This window comes from Lepisma saccharinum, chromosome 7, assembly GCF_977018435.1.
Source record: "Lepisma saccharinum chromosome 7, izLepSacc3.1, whole genome shotgun sequence".
In the NCBI taxonomy this organism is placed as follows: domain Eukaryota; kingdom Metazoa; phylum Arthropoda; class Insecta; order Zygentoma; family Lepismatidae; genus Lepisma; species Lepisma saccharinum.
In genome coordinates, this window is record NC_139235.1 from 58,745,315 (window position 1) to 58,767,219 (window position 21,905).

At 39.3% G+C, this 21,905-nt stretch overlaps 1 protein-coding gene across 1 annotated transcript in view; it reads right to left on the reverse strand.

Annotated features, from left to right (window-relative positions):
- Positions 1 to 444: 444 nt before the first annotated feature.
- Positions 445 to 21,905, reverse strand: part of LOC145990235 (carcinine transporter-like) — an 84,412-nt gene continuing 62,951 nt past the window's right edge. The window contains exons 8-10 of the mRNA XM_083125909.1: positions 13,724 to 13,938; positions 4,313 to 4,500; positions 445 to 1,238 (exon numbers count right to left, since the gene is read on the reverse strand). Of these exons, the coding sequence (XP_082982035.1) occupies positions 1,029 to 1,238; positions 4,313 to 4,500; positions 13,724 to 13,938 (613 nt within the window). The 3' untranslated portion in view covers positions 445 to 1,028. The remainder of the gene's footprint in view (positions 1,239 to 4,312; positions 4,501 to 13,723; positions 13,939 to 21,905) is intronic.

The window sequence follows — 21,905 nt, forward strand, 5'->3', positions numbered from 1 at the left end:
TGTTAAGACAACTTTCAAGAGTATGCTGTAAATTCTAGAGTGAATGACATGTAACAGTGTTTCATTCCGAATATTTCAGTCACAGGACATACTGGAAATATAATATATTTTTAATGAAAGTAGAAGCTATTTTTAACTTGCAGTTACTCACCAGTCCTTTGTCAGCCACCATGGATGAGAGATGTGATGGGAATTGCTTATTGTTTGTCTCTTTAGCTGCGGCAGAACAAGAACATTCTTACTGGTATTATTGTGAAGGTGATTAAACAATGTTGTGTGCAGATTAAATTCCATGAAAGGTGGAAACTAAGTAAACTCTAGAAGGTTTTGGGGTTACCACTTGAAGGTATGGTGCCTTGAAAACAATGATAGCATATGAAGGAGGAAGTGCTGTGTATTTTTTTTATTTTCACAAATAAATTCTACTATAGTTTACATTTGGCCTCAGGATAAATTATGTATGTATCAGAACATAAACCTATCTATCCTTTAGTTTTCAGTACATTGGTCCAATGTAAAACCATATGTTGACCCAACGTAAAAGCCACGCATTGGAACCACAGCCAAAATTGCCATTGCCCAATGGTATGTTCATACATTAGGCCAACCATTTTCGATCCACAACTTTTTGTTACTTGGGGTCTAAGAAATATCCAAAAGTAATAAAAACGAAGAGAAAGAGGTGGGAATAATTCTAAAAATATATCTTGAAAGAGTACTGATTGGTTAACAATGTAGATGTATGTAGAAACGAAACATGCAGTTCGAATGTGATTTGATGAAAATTGGCGCAGATACCTACAAATATATTTGAGAACATTTGTCTGATTCAACTAATTTTTTAAAGTCTTTTCTCTTTCTATCTTACTTCAGTATTATAGAACAGGATTTATGTATCAAGTAATAATTTGTATAATTTAATAAAGCACACATTCCAGTGTGTGATTCCAATTATTAACAAATGTGGTTTGTGAGAGGTTTTTCTGCACAGCCTTGTATTTCTTACACAAAATCTGTCTCAACTAATTTCAAAGTTTGGTAATTTCTTGGGATTGCTGAGGATGTTGCCTCCATGGAAAGTTCCAGAAATCGTCTCCTCTTCCAAACTCCTCTGCCTCTGCGAGTGTTGTTGGGAGACTCCGATGCATGGTTTCTGGTATGAAGAGGACAGCAATGGCCGATGCCAGGTTCACTACTGCGAGGATTATGTACGGATACCTCACGTCCAATGAAGTTCCCTGTGAGAATTGAGGAAGATATAATAAGAAGTGAAACAGAAAATTATATCATTACTCGTATATAATTGTATCATTTGCTGTACACATACCCAATATTGACTTATAAGCTTCTTGGAAAATTTGTGAAATGAATTTTCAAAGTACATTCTTAAAGTGAATGATTTAATTCTAATGTCATGAATCAGTTCTAATGGCAATAAATCCTGGTTTACATTGGTTAAGTAGATGGGAGAGTAGCTGGAGCAAGTAGGGTAAAGCGAGCCACTCTCCTGATGTAAACAACTGGGGCAAACACTAGAGCCAGTACTCGCTCCAGTAGTCAGGACAGTCAAGTGGCTGTCCAAGGAGGACAGCGACTCAACTGAGTTGCTTCCTTCCCCATCGATTTTTTCACTTGCTCGTAAACTTGACAGACCACTCGATTAATGTAAATGCTTTTTGAAGAGAGTGTGGAGTCTGTGCTGTCATAGTGTTTTGTGAGTTTGTTTATTTTTAATTGAAGGGTTCGGGTGTAAGGCATGGTTAGTGACATTTTGGTAATTTCTTAGTTCATTAATAAAAAAAGGTTATTAGAAGATATCCTGTAGATAAATTGATTTCTTGTTGTGTTTACCAATTTCAGAAGGCTTCACTGAGTCCAATGCAAATTGTATGACATGACAATTTCACTTGAAAATTGAAGGATGGCACATTTTACTTTGTATCTCAAAAATATTCCATGTTTTACACCCAAGCCCTTCAATTGTAATTGTACTTAAAACAAGAAATCAACCATGAATAGGAGGTGACAGGCGACAACATTAAGTTTATAGAACTGTACCGTGAATATGAGTGTCCAATCAAGAGAAACTATGGGCGTAGGAGGCCATGAGTGCAGGAGATGAGACTTGATGTATTTTGCGTAGGATAAGTAAAATTGAAAAGAAATCATTTACGTTCTACATACAACCAAGAATAATTGAAAATAGAAAAATCAAGGAAATGAGTATTCTTTCTAGACATGCCCTCATGCATTATTGTATTAATTACTCATTAAAAAAAAGTGTGTAAACCGTTTCAGCTTATTTTTTTAATAGCCAAGGACGTCGTTGGGTTCATTCAGCCAAAACAGCACCAAACAGCTGCATCCACTATCCCACTTTTCTAGAGTCGAGTAGAAAGTGTGTAAACAGCTACTCGCCATAGAAGGGTTGGGTCGGGCAGACAGGCCAGTAACTCTCCCGCTCACTCGACCAATGTAAACCAGCCTTTAATTATCTTCCTGTTTGTTTACCTTCTAATATTCCCATAACTTCGACATATACTTTTTATTACTAATTCAATCGGTGCAGCTAAAGTTGATTGATGGATTTGATTTCTTTCCATGTACCCCTTGTCTGCCACACTAGGGCTTCCTTTGGCTTCTCTTCTAATTTTCTTTCTGGCTTGACATTATTCAGTAGAACTGATTATTTGAAAAAAGGAATGAGTGGAAGCATATTTGTAACTATAGAAGAAGTGTCTGAAATGCAGCAGATAAAATGAAATGAAAAGTGATGAAATGTACATTCAACATATTGTATAACTTGAACTACTTTTAATACTCTGATCACATCACCCCCACTCACGACCGGATCAAGAAAGTGTGGGGTGTTACCCCCACACCCCCTATACGCCTTCATGGCATGGTGCTATGCACAGGGGAACACTTTACCTTTTTTTTTACCTTTATCCCTCTGGCATAGGGCTCCCATCTGGCACTGTGTAATAAAGGGCTTCTGAGTTCGATACATGCACGAGGCACATAGTGGTTTGGATCCAACTTTAAACTCTAGAACCCATCCCAATTAGCCTATCTGGGCATAAAGTTGACTTAAAATAAATTCAACATGAACTTTTAATACTCATGTATGTAATTGTCCAACCATTCTTCTTCTTCTTCTTCTTATTATTATTATTATTATGAATTAGTTATAATAAGTATCTTACAGCATTTCTTTACGAACATTATGAACTTACTTCATCTCCAATATAGTGTTATAAAGATAGTGAAATGCTATATAGAATGGGTACATTTGCATATATGATAAATGCACATAAACTAGTATTCGTAGGATAGAATGGAATAATATATACAGATAAGCAGAAACCAGATTTGTTGTATGTAGAGAAATGATTAAGTTTAAATGAAAACACTGAAATGAAAATATTACATAAATTATGAGAATTATACTGATAAGATTCGATGAGGGCAACACAATTTGGCATTCACCCGATTTCTTAGAAAGAAGACAAGAGTTATGAAGGAAACTGATAATATTAATATTGAATGTCACACTGAAGGAATATGCGCAATACGTTATATTTTTTCAGAAGCTGGTTAAATTTATTTTTTTTGTTACAGGAGTAGCACTTCAATAAGTGAAATTGTCAGGCACGTATTTAGAAATATATTGGGGGTAGGGGGTCCGAACCAAGTGTCTCAGTAGTAGTAGTAGTAAAATTTAAATAATTAAATGATAATTAAATTAAATATTAATTAAAATGTGTAAATTAATTAATATGCCATTTTTAATATTCAATGAATATTTAAAAATATGGCATAAGAATATTGATATAACAGCACATATCCATTATCTAGCTTGTGTGTACATAAAATGGTCAAACTTTGTACAGAAAAAATTATCCTGTCAAGGAAATGAGTCAAATAGATGCAGAATGACAGCTGCACCCATTGGCTCAAGCACTCCATGTGTAGTAGACAAGCAGAATGACAGCTGCACCCATTGGCTGAAGGTTGAGTGTGATTGGACGAAAACAACTCGCCCGCTATCTATCCCCACCCATGTTTGTCATGACAGGTTTCTTTAGTCTTCGATGTTAACGAAGTAAATGCGTGGGCTATACTGTTCTTCAAAGCAGCATGATCCCAACATAATACTTGCTTTCCAATCAGTTTTAGAAGAAATAAATAGCCATTGAGTGCATTTTCATTAATTTTAGTTAAATGGTAAGTCTTTCAGGGGGTCCTGACCACTTGGACCCCCCCCCCCCCCCCCATGGTCTTCAATATGATGAACTAATATGGTACGTACCAGATATACCACGTAGGGCCCAACAAGCTCAAGTATTGAACCAGCTATTGAGCCAGCTGCCACACCAGTCTGTCTGAGGCAAGTGGGATATATCTCCATGCCTTGAAGGTAGCTGGTGTAGAAGGTCAGAGAAATACTGAATCTTATGTATACAGCGACCGCTATTAACGCAGGCTCCAGATTAGGATCTACAAACAAATAACAGTAAACAATTATGAAATAAGTTAAAAGAAAGAACAATAAGTTGTGTCCCAAATGTCACTGAAAGCATGAAATTCAATGTTCGTGACAATACCTTCCAAATTATGTACTTCCCTGAACATTTTCATACTATTGCTTTTTCCCTTTTCTTTGGATTAATTCAGTTAACAGGTGATTTTGAGATGGACAGTGCTTTATCCAATTTTTCCCCACCCCCTCACCAAAATAACACTAAAAAAATTTAGAGGATGTGGAAAAAGGGGCATGTGGAATTCATAATGTGCGAGTTTGAGTAAAAGAGCATGATACTATGCAGTTTCTATTGTTTGTTGAAATGAAGGGGTAGAAGGGTTTTAAAATGGGTATATGAGGGCATTGGTGGATTTTGCAAGGGGTGGGTGGACAGCAGATACGTAACCCCTGAAAAACAATGACTAAAAAGTGATGATATATCTAAACTAACAAAAAGAAGTTCGTCCAACATAAATCCTCCAATAATTTCATTTTCCAGACTGCCAAAAATAAAGTTTTGGGTAAATGGGTTTTTTGAATCTTTTTTAAATTGAAGTGTGCTGTCACTGAACATAGAGTCAGAGACATCTTGATTCCACTTTTGGGTTCCCTGTGTTGGCATTTTACTTACACTATGATAAATAAGGTATATGAGCCAAAGGCAGCCTGTTTTCCCAAGGTGGCCCACATTGCAAAAATCATATTAGTATTTAACACAGCTAACAAATGACAGTACATTAATATACCCAGTCCCCCTCAGGTGCACCATACAGAAAACGAACTGTCTCTGGCTGCAAGAAGCCATTTTATTTAAGTTATCGTGGAATCCCTGGCGTCGTAGGGACTGTGCAGACCTCTCCTCCATGGAGGTCTGCTATTCATCATTACTTTATATAATGCATGTGAACAATCAAAAGTTTGACACCAACAATAAGATTTAGAAATATACGGATGGATAAAAAAAAAGTAGTCAAACTACTTTCGGAGGTATGTGTTTATGCCCTGATACCTGAAAATTAACCCAGGGTGTCAGTTCCACGAATTTTTTACGGATTCCCCCGCTTTTCTTTGATTGTGTGAAGAACCAAATTTGTTCGGTTTTCCTGAACAAAGTTGGTTTTACATCATTTTACAAGGTAAGAAGATTAAGATAAAGGTTAGTAATAGTAGGAAGTAAATATGTGTTAGTGTTTAACATTAATATTATTTATGATCACAGATACGAAATTACATAAGTGTGTAATTGGGTGGGTAATGTTTGGTAGGATAAGTTTTATTGTTTGTCGTGTGCATTAGTGTTGATGGATGAGATGAGGGTTAGACATTAACACGATTCTATGAATGTTAAGCAGGGTCTGTGTTCTAGTATGTTATGTTTGAGATAGTGAGATTATTATTGGCTTTGAGATGTAAGTATTAATACTAGGAAGGGATATGAAAGAACGAGTGGTGCCTGATGCAAGGAGACTTGCGGGAGACCAGCAAGAGTTGGTTGGACTGGGATGAACATCGGTACGATGGTTGGTACCCGGGACATCATCAGGAATTAAAGAAGTAGGGAGAGATTTCCTGGGAAGTATCGGGTACATTAGTACGTTCGGTAGTGGAAATATGGAGAATTGTCAAGAATCAGTGAGAGAAGTTTGCAGAGTGTTTAGTAACGAGACTAAAGAAGGGGGGTGTAGATTACAGTTTAAGAAAGAAACGAAAAATAAAAATCTGGGTTAAATTCGGTTGGTTCCTGGGTAGAATCCTTGCAGTGTTATCCTTTGCCTTTCTCTGGGGAGGCATATCCTTTTTTTCGTTCTGGCGTATCATGTCTTGTGTATTAGTGTCTCCTTCTTGATGTTCCTGTGATAGGTTCTGCTTCATTATCCTCTTGGTGATCTTAGTCCTAAGGAGGGATGTCCTGTTGTTGAGTTTGTCGAAGGTGGATTCTTTGTGATCTTCTGGGGGGTATATTACATTCCGGAGGTAGGTGTTGAATGGGGAGGTGAGTGATGCCGGATTTGAAGAGGGAAAGTTCCTCTTTCGACACTAGGTTTGTTAAGTCGTTTAGTAACGTAAAGTGCTCGGGATTTCTTATTAACTGGTACGTGTTGAAGTTTGGTAGCTTTTGTCTTAAATCTTCGATTTGTTTGTTCGATGTGTGGCAAAAGATGGCTTTATGTTCCGGTGTGTCCGCCTCGGTTTTACATTTCAGGCATTTATCAGTCTGTCTGAGGTTGTGCTTATTTAGGTGTTGACCGTAGGGACCGTGTCCCGTTAGGAAATGTATGAGACCTCTCGTGGGGTGGAAATGGTCCATCGAAAGTCGAAAGATTTAGAAATGTGAATAAACATGAATAAATATGTTTTCTTGAGCACAAGCATCATTTTCTAACTATAAGCCGTGAGCCACCTTTGGGACCCATGGGCCACCTTGGGAACAGATATACTATTTCAAGCAATGTAAAAAATATCCATTAGGTACACGTTGTAAATTAATTATAGGAGTTATTTCTTCTAATTTTATAAATTTTTAATCTCTCATTAGAGATTTGTAAATTGCCCTAGAAGCTTAACTAGGGCCACCTTTGGTTCACCTGCCTGACTATAAGAATCACTTGAGTAATGAATTGTTGTTTTAAGTCCACTTTATGCACAGATAAGCTAATTGGGACTGGACCTACAGTATAAAGTGGAATCCGAACCACTGTGCAGTGTGCCTCCACCAGGCAGAATATAGATCTACCTAGGGTACTGTCTGCTATAAAGAAAGACTGCTGGATCCTGAACCACTATTGACTTCATACTGGATAAGGAGATGGTGCTGCAAATTACAAGGTACTTCATGCTTTGTTAGAAAACTGCTTGTTGGAAATTCAACAAACACATAGGAACTTCTTGATTAATGAAAAATTTCTTCCATTACAGTGTCATCAATATTTCATATTAATTTTCATATAAAGTTTCTAAGAGGGGAATTTGTATGCTCTTTACTTTATGGAACAAAGGTTTCTTATTGACTGTGGTAGGAAACTAATCATTTAAGCTGGCCCTCACTTTACCTCCCCACGAGGGGCGGCAACAGATATTTTTGATAGGGTTAGCAGCAGCTCTATATTGATAAATTATTGTGGCCAGGTATAAATGTAAGACATTATATGCATTTTACGAATATGCATTCCCATTTCGTTTTCTTTCACACTCGATTTTCCTCTTGTTACATCTTTTCATTTCTTTTGTTTTTTACTCTTTTTATGTCTCTTTATTTCTCTCTACCTTTCTTTCTCATCTTGTGTTACTTCTCTTCTCTCACTCGTTCCATTCTTGAAATATTTCTCTTAACTGATTTCCTCTACAATATTTAGTTCTGTTTCTCCATCATTTCATTTCTTCTTTCCTCCCTAATATTTCTCGCATCTATGCTTCGCTTCATTTCGCTTTGCCTCCATGAGCTGTTTCACTGCAGGAAATGACGTTGCCAGTATACAGAGCTTTTTTGATTGACTGTAGCGCCGAAATGACGCAGCAACGATAAAAATGTAGCTGAGAATTGTTGTTTGTTATGATGTCATCTATATGTTTCTGTGGCCCGTGGGCACAAATAAAATTACACCCTGTATATCAAAAGTGTGATGAAATAAAGAGAGGGACACATCAAATTACCCGTGTTTTTCCTAGTAACTGATGCCTGGCTACAGCCTACTAATTACCAAAGTGTTCATTAGATCACAAATTATGTTTCAAGAGCTCTTTGAATTTCTCATAACAAGGAAGTTGAAAGAAAAGCTTAAATTAATTTCATTCAACATATTATTTGCTCCAATTTTTCTAAACTTACACACTAAACGAATGTGTCGCTAATGTACAGTGAAGCCATTTATGGGATGATAACTTGTGAACATTTGTATATTCACTAGCAAAATATTAACGGGGAAATACTAGAATATAATTATTTATTGAACCATTCACGTTTTTCTAAAGTTTTTACATGTATTACATTTGACCGGGTGGGCAAAGTAATTTGTGAATGGGTGGTTGAACATCCGCTCCCAAACCCTTTCCCCGTCCCTGTGCCCCTCCTTCCCAACATGCACTGTGGGTTTTGGAGAAACCTTATTGCTCCAACAAAATATCGTCTTCTTTCCCAAACATCAAACTTTTCCGCAACTGATATCGATTCTGCCAGTCACACCATAGGCGTGTGCAGACCCTCTGATTGGGGGGGGGGGGGGGGGGGGTCAAGAGCCTTGAAAGTACAGTCGGGAAAGAAAAACCTCATTTTATCTCACTGTTTTAGTTTTATTTTATTGATGAGTATATATATAAAATTATTTATTTTGAATGGACTAAAATAGAATTGTCTTTGTTTTAATACTGTGGTGCAGGTCCTCTTATAATCATAAAATACGTCGACGCAGTTATTTTGTGTGGGCTAATTCGGCTGAACTCTTCAGTGGACAGGTAATATGAGTTGAGTCAGCATTCAGGAATCTCGATCGCTTGGCGTGGCGAGGGAATTTAGCAGTATGGGCACCTTGCGCTGAGCATTCACTCAATCTTGCAGTGCAGGCTTCTGCCGAGTGCTGTAAGTTTCTTTGACTTTTTGGAAGCACTTTATGCATATTTTAGAGCTTCAACTAACAGATACAAAGTTCTAACCGATTGCTTGAAAGAAGCAGAAACTGACAAACCCATTCTCGTGCCAAAAAGAACATCAACAATACGTTGGTCATGCCCAGCAAATGCTACAAAAGCCCTCTTGCGAGGCTATAAAGAAATAAAAAATGCACTTTTTGAAATTTCAGAGGGCAAAGAAGATTCAGGACAGGCACGTGTTACTGCTCTAAGTTTGCATAATAAAATGTCAAAGATGGAAACGGGGCTCTACACAGCATTTTGGGATGATATCTTGGGACAAGTAAACAAAACTAGTGAAACTCTGCAGAACCCTAGATTGGACGTGAACACGGCCGCCTCAGCACTGACATCGCTAACAAGCTTCATAGGAACAAAACGGGATAGCTTTGAAGAATATGAGGTGAAAGCTGCTGAGTTAGCTGATTGAACTGAGTATGAGAGTGAAAGTGAAACAGAGCGCAAGCGCAAAATAAACGTGCGTTTGGCATCTCTTGTCATGTCCCGAAATTTCCCGAATTTGTCGGAAAATTGTGAATTTTTCCAGTCCTGAATGTCGGGATTTAAAAATATTGTCGTCCCGGTCCAAGAAATTCTGTCCTGCACACCCCTAGTGTTCACCATTGATGGGAATGCTTTTTTTAAAAAAATTCAGTGGCCGAGGCCGTTTTGTTGTGCTGTGCTGTAGACATGTGTTGTTGTATTCTGTGTTATAGTAATTTGTTTATAATGTCAATTGAGAAAGGTATTCTAATCAACCTCAGAAATTCATGTGAGGATGCATTCTTCGATAAAGTGACCAAAAAATTCACGCAAAAGGAGAGAAGAATGAAGTTTACCTTCAAGTAAGGTAAGAAGTTAGTTATTATTTCATACTCGCATGTAGGTTCTATATATTGCATGTTATAGACCGCTCCTTTTTTAAAATAAGCATGAAATAGTTTATTTGATTTGCTTTATTTTACTTCGCTTTTTGTGGTACTTTTGGCACCATGCCAGGCCAGGATTCGAACCCGGGACCCCTACGTCGTAGCGTGATATGGTAACCACTCCGCCACAGGGGCCGGCTATGAAATAGTTTATGTTTATTGCTTACTATTGTTGTTTTTAATGGTAAGATTTCGATGTAAACCAAAAAAAAATCCAAAATGAATGAGGAAGAGCCCCTCCCCCTTATTTTGCCGGACAGATTTTCATTTAAAATTGAAACACTGCTATATTTGGAGATAGCCCTGGTGTTATTCTCAGCATACCCCACTGCTACTCATAAGTGTTCGAACATTGTATCTGTGTGGAACAGGAACATCTAGGAATTCTGCTGCCAAACGCCTTCTGACTTCCCTACAAAAATTCGTAATGACTAGAAACTGGATTATAAAGGGAAAAATTGTACTGTAAAATAGGACAAGAAAAGGGAAAATTATTGCCAAAAAAGGACATGAAAAAGGGCTATAATTTATCATTTTAAATGAAAACACACTATATACACGATTCACACACACACACACACACACATACGTACACACACACACACACACACACACACCCACCCACCCCCCCACACACACACACCATCACACACACACACACACCATCACACACACACACACACACACACACACACACACACACACACACACACACACACACACACACACACACACATATATATATATATATATATATATATATATATATATATATATATATATATATATATATATATATATATATATATATATATATATATGAATGGTAGGCCTCTACGTTTTTTATTTTTTTTTATTTGAGGGCAAATCTTCCTTCAAACAGCTTAACGCCATTTACTCTCAAACAGTAAAGTTAACATTATTCCAAAAAACTGCACATTAAAAGTAAATCTATCAGAGAAGTACACATTCAAATTTCAACTCAACAGGCGTGCCGCGTACAACGCATTTATTACTACTTAAGCTCAGATCGCATTGTTGCAACAATCGCTGAAACGTACTCCCTATCCCAACACTCACGGAGGGATTTTCCTTTAAAATCCGGTCTCTAGTAATGACGTAGGCTAAGAGTCGTACATAAAAATGCGTTGTTTTAAATTGTATGTGACATTATTAGACTGCAGAAAAGCACCCGTAATACGTAAACTAAAACAAAACAATCCAAAACACCTGTTAACACCTTAACACTTCACAAACACGTGCAAACTGGACACCAGCTATGGGTTGAAATGCCCTCCCACCGCCTGGCACTGATATGTAGATGAGCAATAGGTCTGTGTTAAAATGCAGCAAACTTGTAGCAAACTTGCAGCAAACTTGTTCAGTCATACAGAAATCTATTAGATAAAAAACAAAAAACAAATTTAAGATTTTCAGTTGACTCTTCCTTATACCCTGGCCTCCCCAATGGCGCAGTGGTACCGTCTTCGCCTTGTAATCAAGGGGTCCCGGGTTCGATTCCCGGTGGAGGCGCATAGTGGTTCGGATCCCACTTTAAGCTGTATGTCCAGTCCCGATTAGCCTTACTGTGCATAAAGTCGACTTAAAATACCAACTCAATCAATCAATCTTCCTTATACTGGGTGAGTTTGTTAAAAGAGTCACCGTGGAAAATGTGCTCCTTGCATGTAGGCAACCCTGGTACACCGAAGAGAAGAGCGGGGTAGAGGACATTCCAGGATATCGGTGCCAAGCAGTTTCGACAAAATTACATAGAGGGGAATTGAAAAGAAGGTGTCTAGTAGTGACCTTGAGGCAGGCAGCGTGCAGGGCAGTTGAGTGTAGTTGAGCGGCGAGGAAAGTTGTGAGTGTGGTTCGGGGTGCGGTGGGTCAGTATGGTGTTAACAGTGCAGCAGCGTATCTGTGTTGTTGAGACGTATGCACGCCTCGCTTCTTGGAAACAGTGTGCAGATTTGTTTACGATGGAGTTCGCTGTGAATGGAGTTCCAGCGAAGGCCCCAACCAAATCAGTAATGCAAAAAACTGATTGCAAAATGACGGGAAACCGGATCCGTGTTGAATAGGCCAAAAGTGCGTCCAAAGACTGTCCGCACTGAGGCAAAGGTGGGCGACGCAGCGCAGCTAACGATACGCAGTCCACGAAAATCATCTCGGCGTTTGGCACAACAGTTGCAGGTGTCCCAGTCAACAGCTATGCGGATCCTGAAGCAGGACTTGAACTTGCACGCATTCAAAGTTACCGTGATGCATCAGGTGCGGGATGTGGACAAGGTAGCTCGCGTGAAGTTTTGTGAGTGTTTTCTGTCCAATATTACTCCGTAGGTGCTGCAGGATGGTTACTTGTTCATTTCCGATGAAGCATGGTTCCATCTGTCAGGCTACATAAACTCCCAGAACATGCGACACTGGTCAGGTGACAATCCACACGTGTTCATGGAGGTTCCACTGCACACCCAGAAACTCGGTGTCTGTTGTGCCGTGTCGTCACGCCGCATCATCCCCGTGTTCTTCCATGAGATGTGAACTCGGCTCGTTACATCAGTAACAAAGTCAACGTGTTTGTTGAACAACTAACTGAGGATGAGCGAAGGAACGCTTACTTTCAGCAGGATGGAGCCACGGCGCATACAGCATGTGCAGCGATCACGCGCATTGAGTCAGTGTTCCCGCCTGATCAAGTCATCAGCCGTGGGAAGAACCAACCTTGGTCATCTCGTTCTCTAGATTTATCACCCTGAGATTTCTTCTTGTGGGGAGCTCTAAAGGGACAGGTGTATAGCAACAACATTCACACACTCGAAGAACTCCAGAACAACATTATCACAGCTATCCAGGCTATCCCGCAGGATGTCCTCGCCCGTGTTTTTCAGAACATGTGGTATCGTCTGCACACGTGCCTTGAGGTCAACGGAGGACATTTCCAGCACCTCCTCTAGGTAGGTTGTTGTCACACTATACTGTATTTACAGAAGAGATGTTTCATTAATTTACGTTTATGTCAAGTTGTCTAAACTGCTTAGCACCGATATCCTGGACTGTTCTCTATCCCGCTCTTCTCTTCAGTGTACCAGGGTTGCCTACATGCAAGGAGCACATTTTCCACGGTGCCTCTTTTAACAGACTCACCCAGTACAAGCTATACATATATCATTTTTCTATCACAAATATCTTCACTCGTATTCCTTTTGTTGTTTATAAAGATCGATTTACTTGTGTAGAAGCACACACTACACAAAGAATATGAAAACAATGAACGCAGAATCCATATCAGTTGTAGAAATCTTTGATTTTTTTGAAAAGAAGACGATGGCTAATTTACAGGCTCCTGCTCAGTGGTCAGTGGTAGCGATAAGGTCCCCGCAAATCCCACAGTGTAGGTTGGGGAAGGGACGGAGACAGGGGTGGGTGCGGGAGTTCAACTGCCCGTCCAAAAATTACTCTGCTCATTCGTTTGTGAATGGTTCAATAAATTATTATATTCCTGTCTTTCCCCTCTAATATTTAGGTAATGGACAGTAAAGCCTGTTATGGGATGAGAATTTGTGAACATTTCTAGTATCGACAAACATTGACTAGTGAGTAATAGTGGTAGTATTTTGACAAAGGCCAACGTAACTCAACTTACGAGTAGCAACAAATATGCCTGCAACGGCTGCCAGAGTGACCGTGACTGAGAAGAATACCTGGGACCAGCGTCGACCATATTTGTCCGTCACCCACATCCCCATGACGTACGCTGGAATCTCGGAAAGCGATGATACGAAGAAGTTGAGGAAAGGATTTCCATTCAGGCTGTTGATGTTCAGGACAACGACGGAATAGTCGAATGAATTGATGGCCCTGAAAGCACGGAAGAAAAGTAGGATGAACTCTATCTGCTACTAAAGAGTTTACAACAAACATTTGCATCAGCTCCGGGTCATAACCAAGGTTACGCTTCACGTTTTTGTGTGCAATGACGTGTTAGCGGTAAAGTGAATGTATCGCCTGAATGTGAAGCCATGTGTAGGACGGAACAACAGTGTTGCAATATGCAGATATTATACACCGGAGCAACAACAATCTCTTGCTAAGAAAGTTTACAATAGCTTGTGGAAGAAGAGATGTGGTAGCCACTAGCGCCATCAAACGGTTGGACGGGAACTTAAAGTTACAAAGCCATAGTCCGCAGCTCAAGAATCTCAGACTAATTTAATAATCTTTATCAAATTACATTGAAGGGTGTATTATCTGTATTACATTTTGTGTTTACATTGTAAAATATTGAAACAAAAAGAATCTAATTGCTTGTTTTAAACATCGGGCTATAGTTTTTACTTTCATCTTAGCATTCTAACTTTGCTACAGAACTTGATTGACATAATTCCCAAATTAATGAACATACGTGCGTGGGGTGGGAATTCAACAGTGTTTGGAAGTAACTAGTTACAAGTAACAGTTACTTTTTAGAAAATGTAACTATAACTAGTTACTTTTGAAAGTAAGTAACTGCAACTGTAACAGAGTTACTATTTTGTGATAGAAGTAACGTTTTAACTGTTACTTTTACAGTTACTTTGCGACACTTAAATTGCTATGTAAGTGTCGTAAATTATTGGCTATTTAGGACTTAAAGTGAGGAGGAATTCAGTTTCTGCTGCGATATAAAAGTCCATCCTTTGATTCTTGCAAACAATAGATGAAGAGGAAAAGAGAATGTTGTTGTACTAAATTTATATCCTGTCGGTGGGCAGTTGGTGCCAGGAATTTCAAGGTTTATCGTACTCGTATGTTTCATCTTTCGTTTGGAAGATCTGAATTCCAAAAGCGATATACACACCTCGGAAGAGAGATGGATTTCCCAGAAGCGGGAAGATAAGCGTCTAGGAGGAGAATTTCTACATATTACTGACAGTTTGCCATTGTCAGTTTTGTGATGTGAAGTGTCTCTTGTTTCTGTACTTTGTTTCTCTGTGGTGTTCCCCCTTCTACAAGCAGCATCCGATAGTTTTTCTTTGTTATAATATTGGGTTAAACTGAAAAGGGACGTACTGCAATATTTCTGTGTTTTTACGAAAGAATTCAATTGTACTGGTACTATAAACGAAACTGAAAAGGACGAGAGCTAGCAAGTGAACATGACTGGAAAACAATGTAATTGTTTCCACGTGATTTCATTTATCTCAGTTCCTGTAATTTAAAAATGGAAGTAAAAGTATTTCCGGTTAGAATTCGCTTATTTACGATTATTCAGCATTTCTGGAAATTTTGAAAGAACTTATATATTTTGATAAGTGCTATTTGATTAAGATGTAAATGAGAACCCATCTTCTTGAAATAACAGATCTCACCATTATTATTGATACAACAGTGAATTACAACACTTAAGTGGCAAACGAACGAATCAGGAAGACCGTAGCCATAATTCTCGCTTGTTTATGTAATCGTCTCAGAGAGAACTGAAGGGGTAAGTTTAAAATGCTATTTTCACCTTCCTTGATAAAGCACAATTATAGGCTACTACATTGTCATTTTTATTATTTTCTTGTTCATAAACACTTAAAATTGTACAACAAATTTAGTTCTCTCTGACACACCCTTTATGCGCAACAAACCTCTCTTGTTTAGAATATATTCTATGTGAGTAATCTCTCTCTCTCTCTCTCTCTCTAAACACACAAACACACCCTAACCAGCCTATACAGTGGAACTCTGTAACTTTGTAAGTGGATAATGTTTTGAAGTTCATACATAATCTTTCAACACCCCTGAATTAAAACGCGAGGCCAGTTGGGAGGTGGTATTTTTTGTTAGAAATAATTTTCGGTTACAGCATTAGCGAACAAATACTATTATTACTAAAATACAGATGAATCTATATTGAATCCATTCTCTTGATCAGTTCCGAAACAAAAATGAATTATGAAATTATGTACACGGTAATGGGCCTCAGAGATATTGTTGTTTATTGCTATGCATGTACGTCCGCAGGATTATTTTCAGGGAGGGGCAAGGAAGGTATTTTTTTCCAAGGGGCAACAAGGCATATTTTCCCCAATAATAGTGTTGTTCCCTCAAAAAACATTGCTCAAATTTGAATTTACCATATTCATGCAATAACACTGATAAACAATGAAATACTCCTTCAAATAAAACTAAGTGATATTTATGTATTCAGATGCGCTGATAACGAATATCGCATCCGTTTCCCTGTATCACCCAAATTTTTTGAAGAACACCCACATTTTATAGTTTCATGGTTTCAGGTCTCCGCACCCTGCTCCTCATCCTGCTTAACGTTTGGTTCCTAGCAAATGGATAAGAACCTTTTACCGACCTTGTGTGTTTATGACTGGCACTTAATATTTCGTGGAGGAAACATCTGGCATTAGAGTAAAGCCCCTATCACACGGAACTGGATTTCTAGTAGGAATGCCCTAGTTGCCGCTGAACTAACTTTCTAGGTAGCAACCATGGCCGCCTGGCTGACTGCTTGACTGGTTTGGAGGAATAGGACATGTTCTAATTGCTACTTGCTTTCCTCGACTGGATTCTGTGAAACAGCCAATCAGAGCAAAGTTTCGCCATGTGAAGATAATCTGTGAATGTGCAAATGAGCGCTTTTGTCTGTGGTTTCCGAGTGTTACTCCAGCAATGTATAACGTATACAGCATGAAAGGCGCGTTGAGTTACACCGTGTGCACGGTGTTTACATTTGAAACAACTAAAATATTCTTCCATACCTGTACACTAAACGTTGTAATGTATGTATATAAGCAGCGCCATTGTTTTGTACCTAATAACGTTTTATACGAAACGTTATTCCTCTCGGTTCTATAGTTATCGGCTTTTAAAAATGTGAAGTGATACATTGTTTACATCTCACGCGGCCGCCATTACAACTTCCCTCGTATGGGAACAGAAGTCTGTCGACAAGTACGCTGATAAGTATCGTGTGAGTCGAAAACTAGCAAATTGGTAGCCAGTCCAGCGCCAACTAGGGCATACCTACTGGAAAGCCAATTCCGTGTGATGCGGGCTTTATTTCCTGTTTCTCTGTTAAAATTTGTTCTTTTGTGTGTTAGTTGAGGCTTAACTTCCTTTCCGATAAATTCGCGAGTAGCCTTTGCGAGTAGCCGTATTTTATGTTTGTGTATGTTCGTGAAATTGTGAATGTAATATTGTATATAGTGAAGTGAAGTGTAAGTTGTATTTTAAGAAAACGATCAGAGCATTCATAATTGTTTCTTTAAAGAAATATATTATAACTCAATTAATGAGTTCGCCATGTCACGCAAATGTGTGAATAACCCGAACTTGTTTTGTTATGTTTGCGGGGAATTTACTCCGAAGTCACAGAGAAATACTATCACTCCTATAGTGACAAAAGCACATGAGTTGTATTTTGGAAGTAAAGTAGACGAGGGAAAAAGCTGGGCACCAGGTTTCTTCGTGAACTTTACGTGGTTGGCTTAATGGCACTCACAAATCAATGCCCTTCGGGAACCCTGTAATGTAGACAGAACAGAAAGATCATACTACGGATTGTTACTTCTGTTTAACAAACATAGTGGGATATAGTTCTAAATCAAAACATTCTATATTTCATCCTGATGTTCCTTCAGCCAAGAAACCTGTGAGTCATGATTTTATACCAATCCCTAACCCTCCTAAAGAATGGACAGTGGATGAAACAGAACCAAGCAGTGCTTCTCCAGATGACGAACCTGGACACTCATATTCAAACACCGATCCAAATTTTCCTGATCCAAATATACCTCACTTTATTTCCCAATCCGAACTAAATGATCTAGTCAGAGACCTCAACCTTTCTAAAGTTCAAGCGGAATTATTAGGTTCTCGTCTCCGAGGGTGGAATTTATTACAAGGTGGTGTTAAGGTGTCATATGGGAAACGCCAACAATCACTGACACATTTTTTTCTGTTAGTAATAAGTTAACTTACTGCAATGATGTAGAAGGCTTTCTGCAAGAACTTGGAAGGAGTCACAACCCAAACGAGTGGAGACTATTTTTAGATTCATCTAAGAATAGTGTCAAAGTAGTATTGTTGCATAATGGGAATATATACCCATCAGTACCCCTTGCCAATTCTTCCACCATGAAGGAAACATATGAAAATATGGATACAATATTAAAAGTGATAAATTATGAAAAATATGGTTGGCAGATATGCGGAGACCTCAAAATGATTGGTATACTGTTAGGCATGAAGTCTGGGTTTGCAAAATTGTGTTGCTTTCTTTGCGAATGGGACAGCCGGGCAAAAGATAAACATTACAACATTGTGGATTGGCCCATACGGAAAAACTTAATTCCTGGAGAGAAGAGTGTTAGGAATCTCCCTCTACTTGAGAAAGACAAGATTTTGTTACCACCGTTGCATATAAAGTTTGGACTGATGAAAAAAATTGTTAAGGCTTTGGATAAACAATGTGAGGGTTTTGGGTTGTAATGATCCTGCGAGGTCATCACAATTATTTAGTTTCTGAGTGTTATTATTCTATGTTAATAACTAACTCTGTCAACGTTATTTATATTAACCATTCATTGTAAATGGTAATAATAAGGTCAGGTGCTTTGTGTTAGCATATTATGCTGAGTTGTAATGTTAATCAGTCCCTGCGTGGTCGCAAAGAATATGTATTATTTATCTGATAATTGTATATTAACGTTTAGCACACGTTTAATATTATATGTATTCATCGTTCGTGCCTTGTGCACGTAGTTCAATTGACTGCCGTAGAGATGGCCTTGCCTGCTCTAGCACGGTTCCACGTAGTTCGCGTGAACTGCGCTAGAGGCGCTACTTGAACCGAGGCTATATAACCAGCCGCGGAGCAGATTTTCTTCAGTTGGCTTTCAGGTCGGCTCACGATGAGATCTCTCTTACCAACTGACCCGGAAGAAAGGAGCACTCCGCTCTTGCGAGAGGCCAAGCTTCTTAAGGAAGGAAGGAAGGTGCACTCCGCTCTTGCGAGAGGCCAAGCACCCGAGAAAAGCCACACTCCGCCTTCCAGCGAGAGAGGTTGACCTCAGCCTTTGGCAAGAGAACCCACTCCACTTTCGAGTGAGAGATACCCACTCCGCTTACTGGCGAGAGAGAAAAACTCCACTTTAGAGTGAGAGGACCCGCTCCGCTTGTTGCGAGAGGCTTCCTCCCCCTATCAACCTGCGGCACCCCGCCAGGGTAGTGTGGCGTGGGGTTTCTAGGCAACCGCCCAGAAGGTAAATTACAGGTCAGGGAAATACTACGGTTATCGTGAGGGTGACCCTAACAGATGCCCCTTTGTTCCCCGAAAGCCAACAGTTCCCTGTAAAAGCCTGCAGCTATAGAAGTCTGCGCTAGCAAAGGACTGCACTTCCTGACGTTTGTTGGAGCTAAGGATACGACCCCAGAGGACAGTGCAGCAGTGTATCTGTTCCCAGTTTACGGCAGTTTGCAGAAGCCATTCTCCCCCCATTGTGTGGCAATATATTGGCCAAGTGAGTGTAATATCCTACACGGGCGTGTGCTAAACTTACAACGTTTATAGTTGCATAAGTGTATCCAGCTACATTCATTAAACTTTCTCTAACGTTGGACAGTGTACTTATTCCCGATCCCTGAGTGAAATAGAGTCTCATACCACCGCTGGAGAAAAGGTTAGCATAATGGGTAAAACTTTGCAGAGCGTATGGTGCTACTGATTGGTCGTGGCCAAGTTAGTAGACTTGCACCCAGCTGACGTGCTCGTGTATGTGTAGCAAGCACTTTTCTCGAGCAGGACGTTGCAAAGTTAATTGGCATCCCAACGTGGGGCCCGAAAGTTCAAAAACTCGATTGTGCACAACGTGGTGCCCGAAGTGGAAATAAGTAAGTGTAGCCCGATAGTGCCAAACTAGTGTGGACACTGTGTCAAGTTGTTTGGTGACTTAACGTGGAGACCGATAAGAAAGTTAATTGATACACAGTAGAGTCCGAAGCAATGTTATTTGACTCTTACATAGTGGAGCCTGAGGCAAAGTTATATTGTGTCAGCACGTGAGCCGATACAGTAGTTTTGCAAAGTTAATTGGTTCTTACACCGTGGGACCCGAAGATAACATTTCTGAACTGTTAACATTACTCGCGAGTGCAACATCAGAGTGAAGCACCCTTGCAAAATAATTTGCCGCTTTTAAAGAGATGAACTTACATGAAAACATGGAAGGTGATAAATCAGGGAAGAATCTCCGAAGTAGATCTAAGAGAACAATGGATCTAGAGACTGAATTTGCTTGCTGTAGAAACCAGGGAGAGCTAAAGGACTCATTCCAGTGTAACCAGTGTCATAAAAATTTCAATTGGCACTGTGAAGGTAAAGAAATTTCTAATAGAACTGAAGGTGAACTTTTGTGTCAGACGTGTTTGCCAATGCCTGCCGTAGCCTCAGATCCTGAGCCTAGTTTCTCTACTCAGACATCAGCAGTTCCAGGCTTACTAGAGTGGTTGATGAAGGATAAAGAGGAAAGGAAAAACGAAAAGATTGAGGAAGAAAAACAGCGGAAGAAAGAAATGGCAGCTAGAAAGAAAGATATGCTTGATGTTACTCGCTTGATTGAATCACTTGAAGAGAAAAGAGAACTTGAGAAGCGCGAATTTGAAGAGAAAAGAGAATTTGAGAAAAAGGAATCAGAAGCTAGGAGACAAGAAGACTTGGAAATGTTTCGCAAATTAGTGGAAAGTCTAGAAGAAAAGAGAAAACAAGAGAAGGAGGAGGAAGATGAAAAACATAGAAGAGAGTTACAGGCACTTACTGGGCAATTAAAGGAAGATATTTGCCAAGTTGCTAAAAAGTTAAATGAACGAGTAGGGGAAGTAGTCAGCCAACAATTGGAGTCTTGGAAAGATAAAGTTGAAGAAAACATAAGTACTTGCCTGGAATTGGTGGGGCAACTGCTAGAGAAAATGAAATTATATGAAAGTAATGAAGACAAAGTAAAGGAACTTGAGTCTGTGGTACAATCCTTAGAGGAGCGGTCTAGTGCTATTGAGAAGTCAGTGATTGAAAAAGTGAACCTATTGGAAACGAAATCCCAGAGACTTGAAACTGTTCTTCGGGAAGAATTGAAGGAACAGAGTGAAATGTTTATTCACAGAATCAATGCTCTGCAGGAGGAAATGAAGAGTGTGCATGAAACTTTCCGTAAGGATAATTCAAATTTGTCTTGTTCTGATAGATGCATCAATCCCAGTGTTTCTCCTAATAAACAACCTTACATTGCCAGGAACTTGCACTCGACAGATCCTACCCAAGTGGATGAAAGAAGAAAACCTCTCGAGGGTTATAATAAAGACGAATCCCCTCGTAGAAGAAAGAGTTATTATAAGATGCCAAGAATGTCTGATATAGCCTGCCTTCCAAAATTCAGCGGCAACATAGAAGCGCAGTCAGCTGAAAAGTATCTGCGGGATCTCAATGTAAGTTTTGAACTGATGCAGGTACCAGATAACTATCGTCTTGAATTGTTACCTCGTGTGTTTACAGGCAATGCAGAACATTGGTTGTCGGGAAATATAGACGACTATGGACGACTACGATGACTTTTGTGACAAATTCAGGGAGGAATTTGCCTCTGAAAGGGCAAAACAGAGACAATTGGCTGCTGTTAGAAACAGACGTTTTAATCGGCAAGTTCACGAGAACTTAGAAAGCTATGCTTGGAGTGTTTACGCTGCTTATCGTAATTTGGCTGTGAGTTTCAGGGAAAGTGAAGTTGTTAGCCTAATTATTGGTCAGTTGCCATACCGAGTGCGAAATCTCTGTTTAGCTCGTGCTCCAAAGC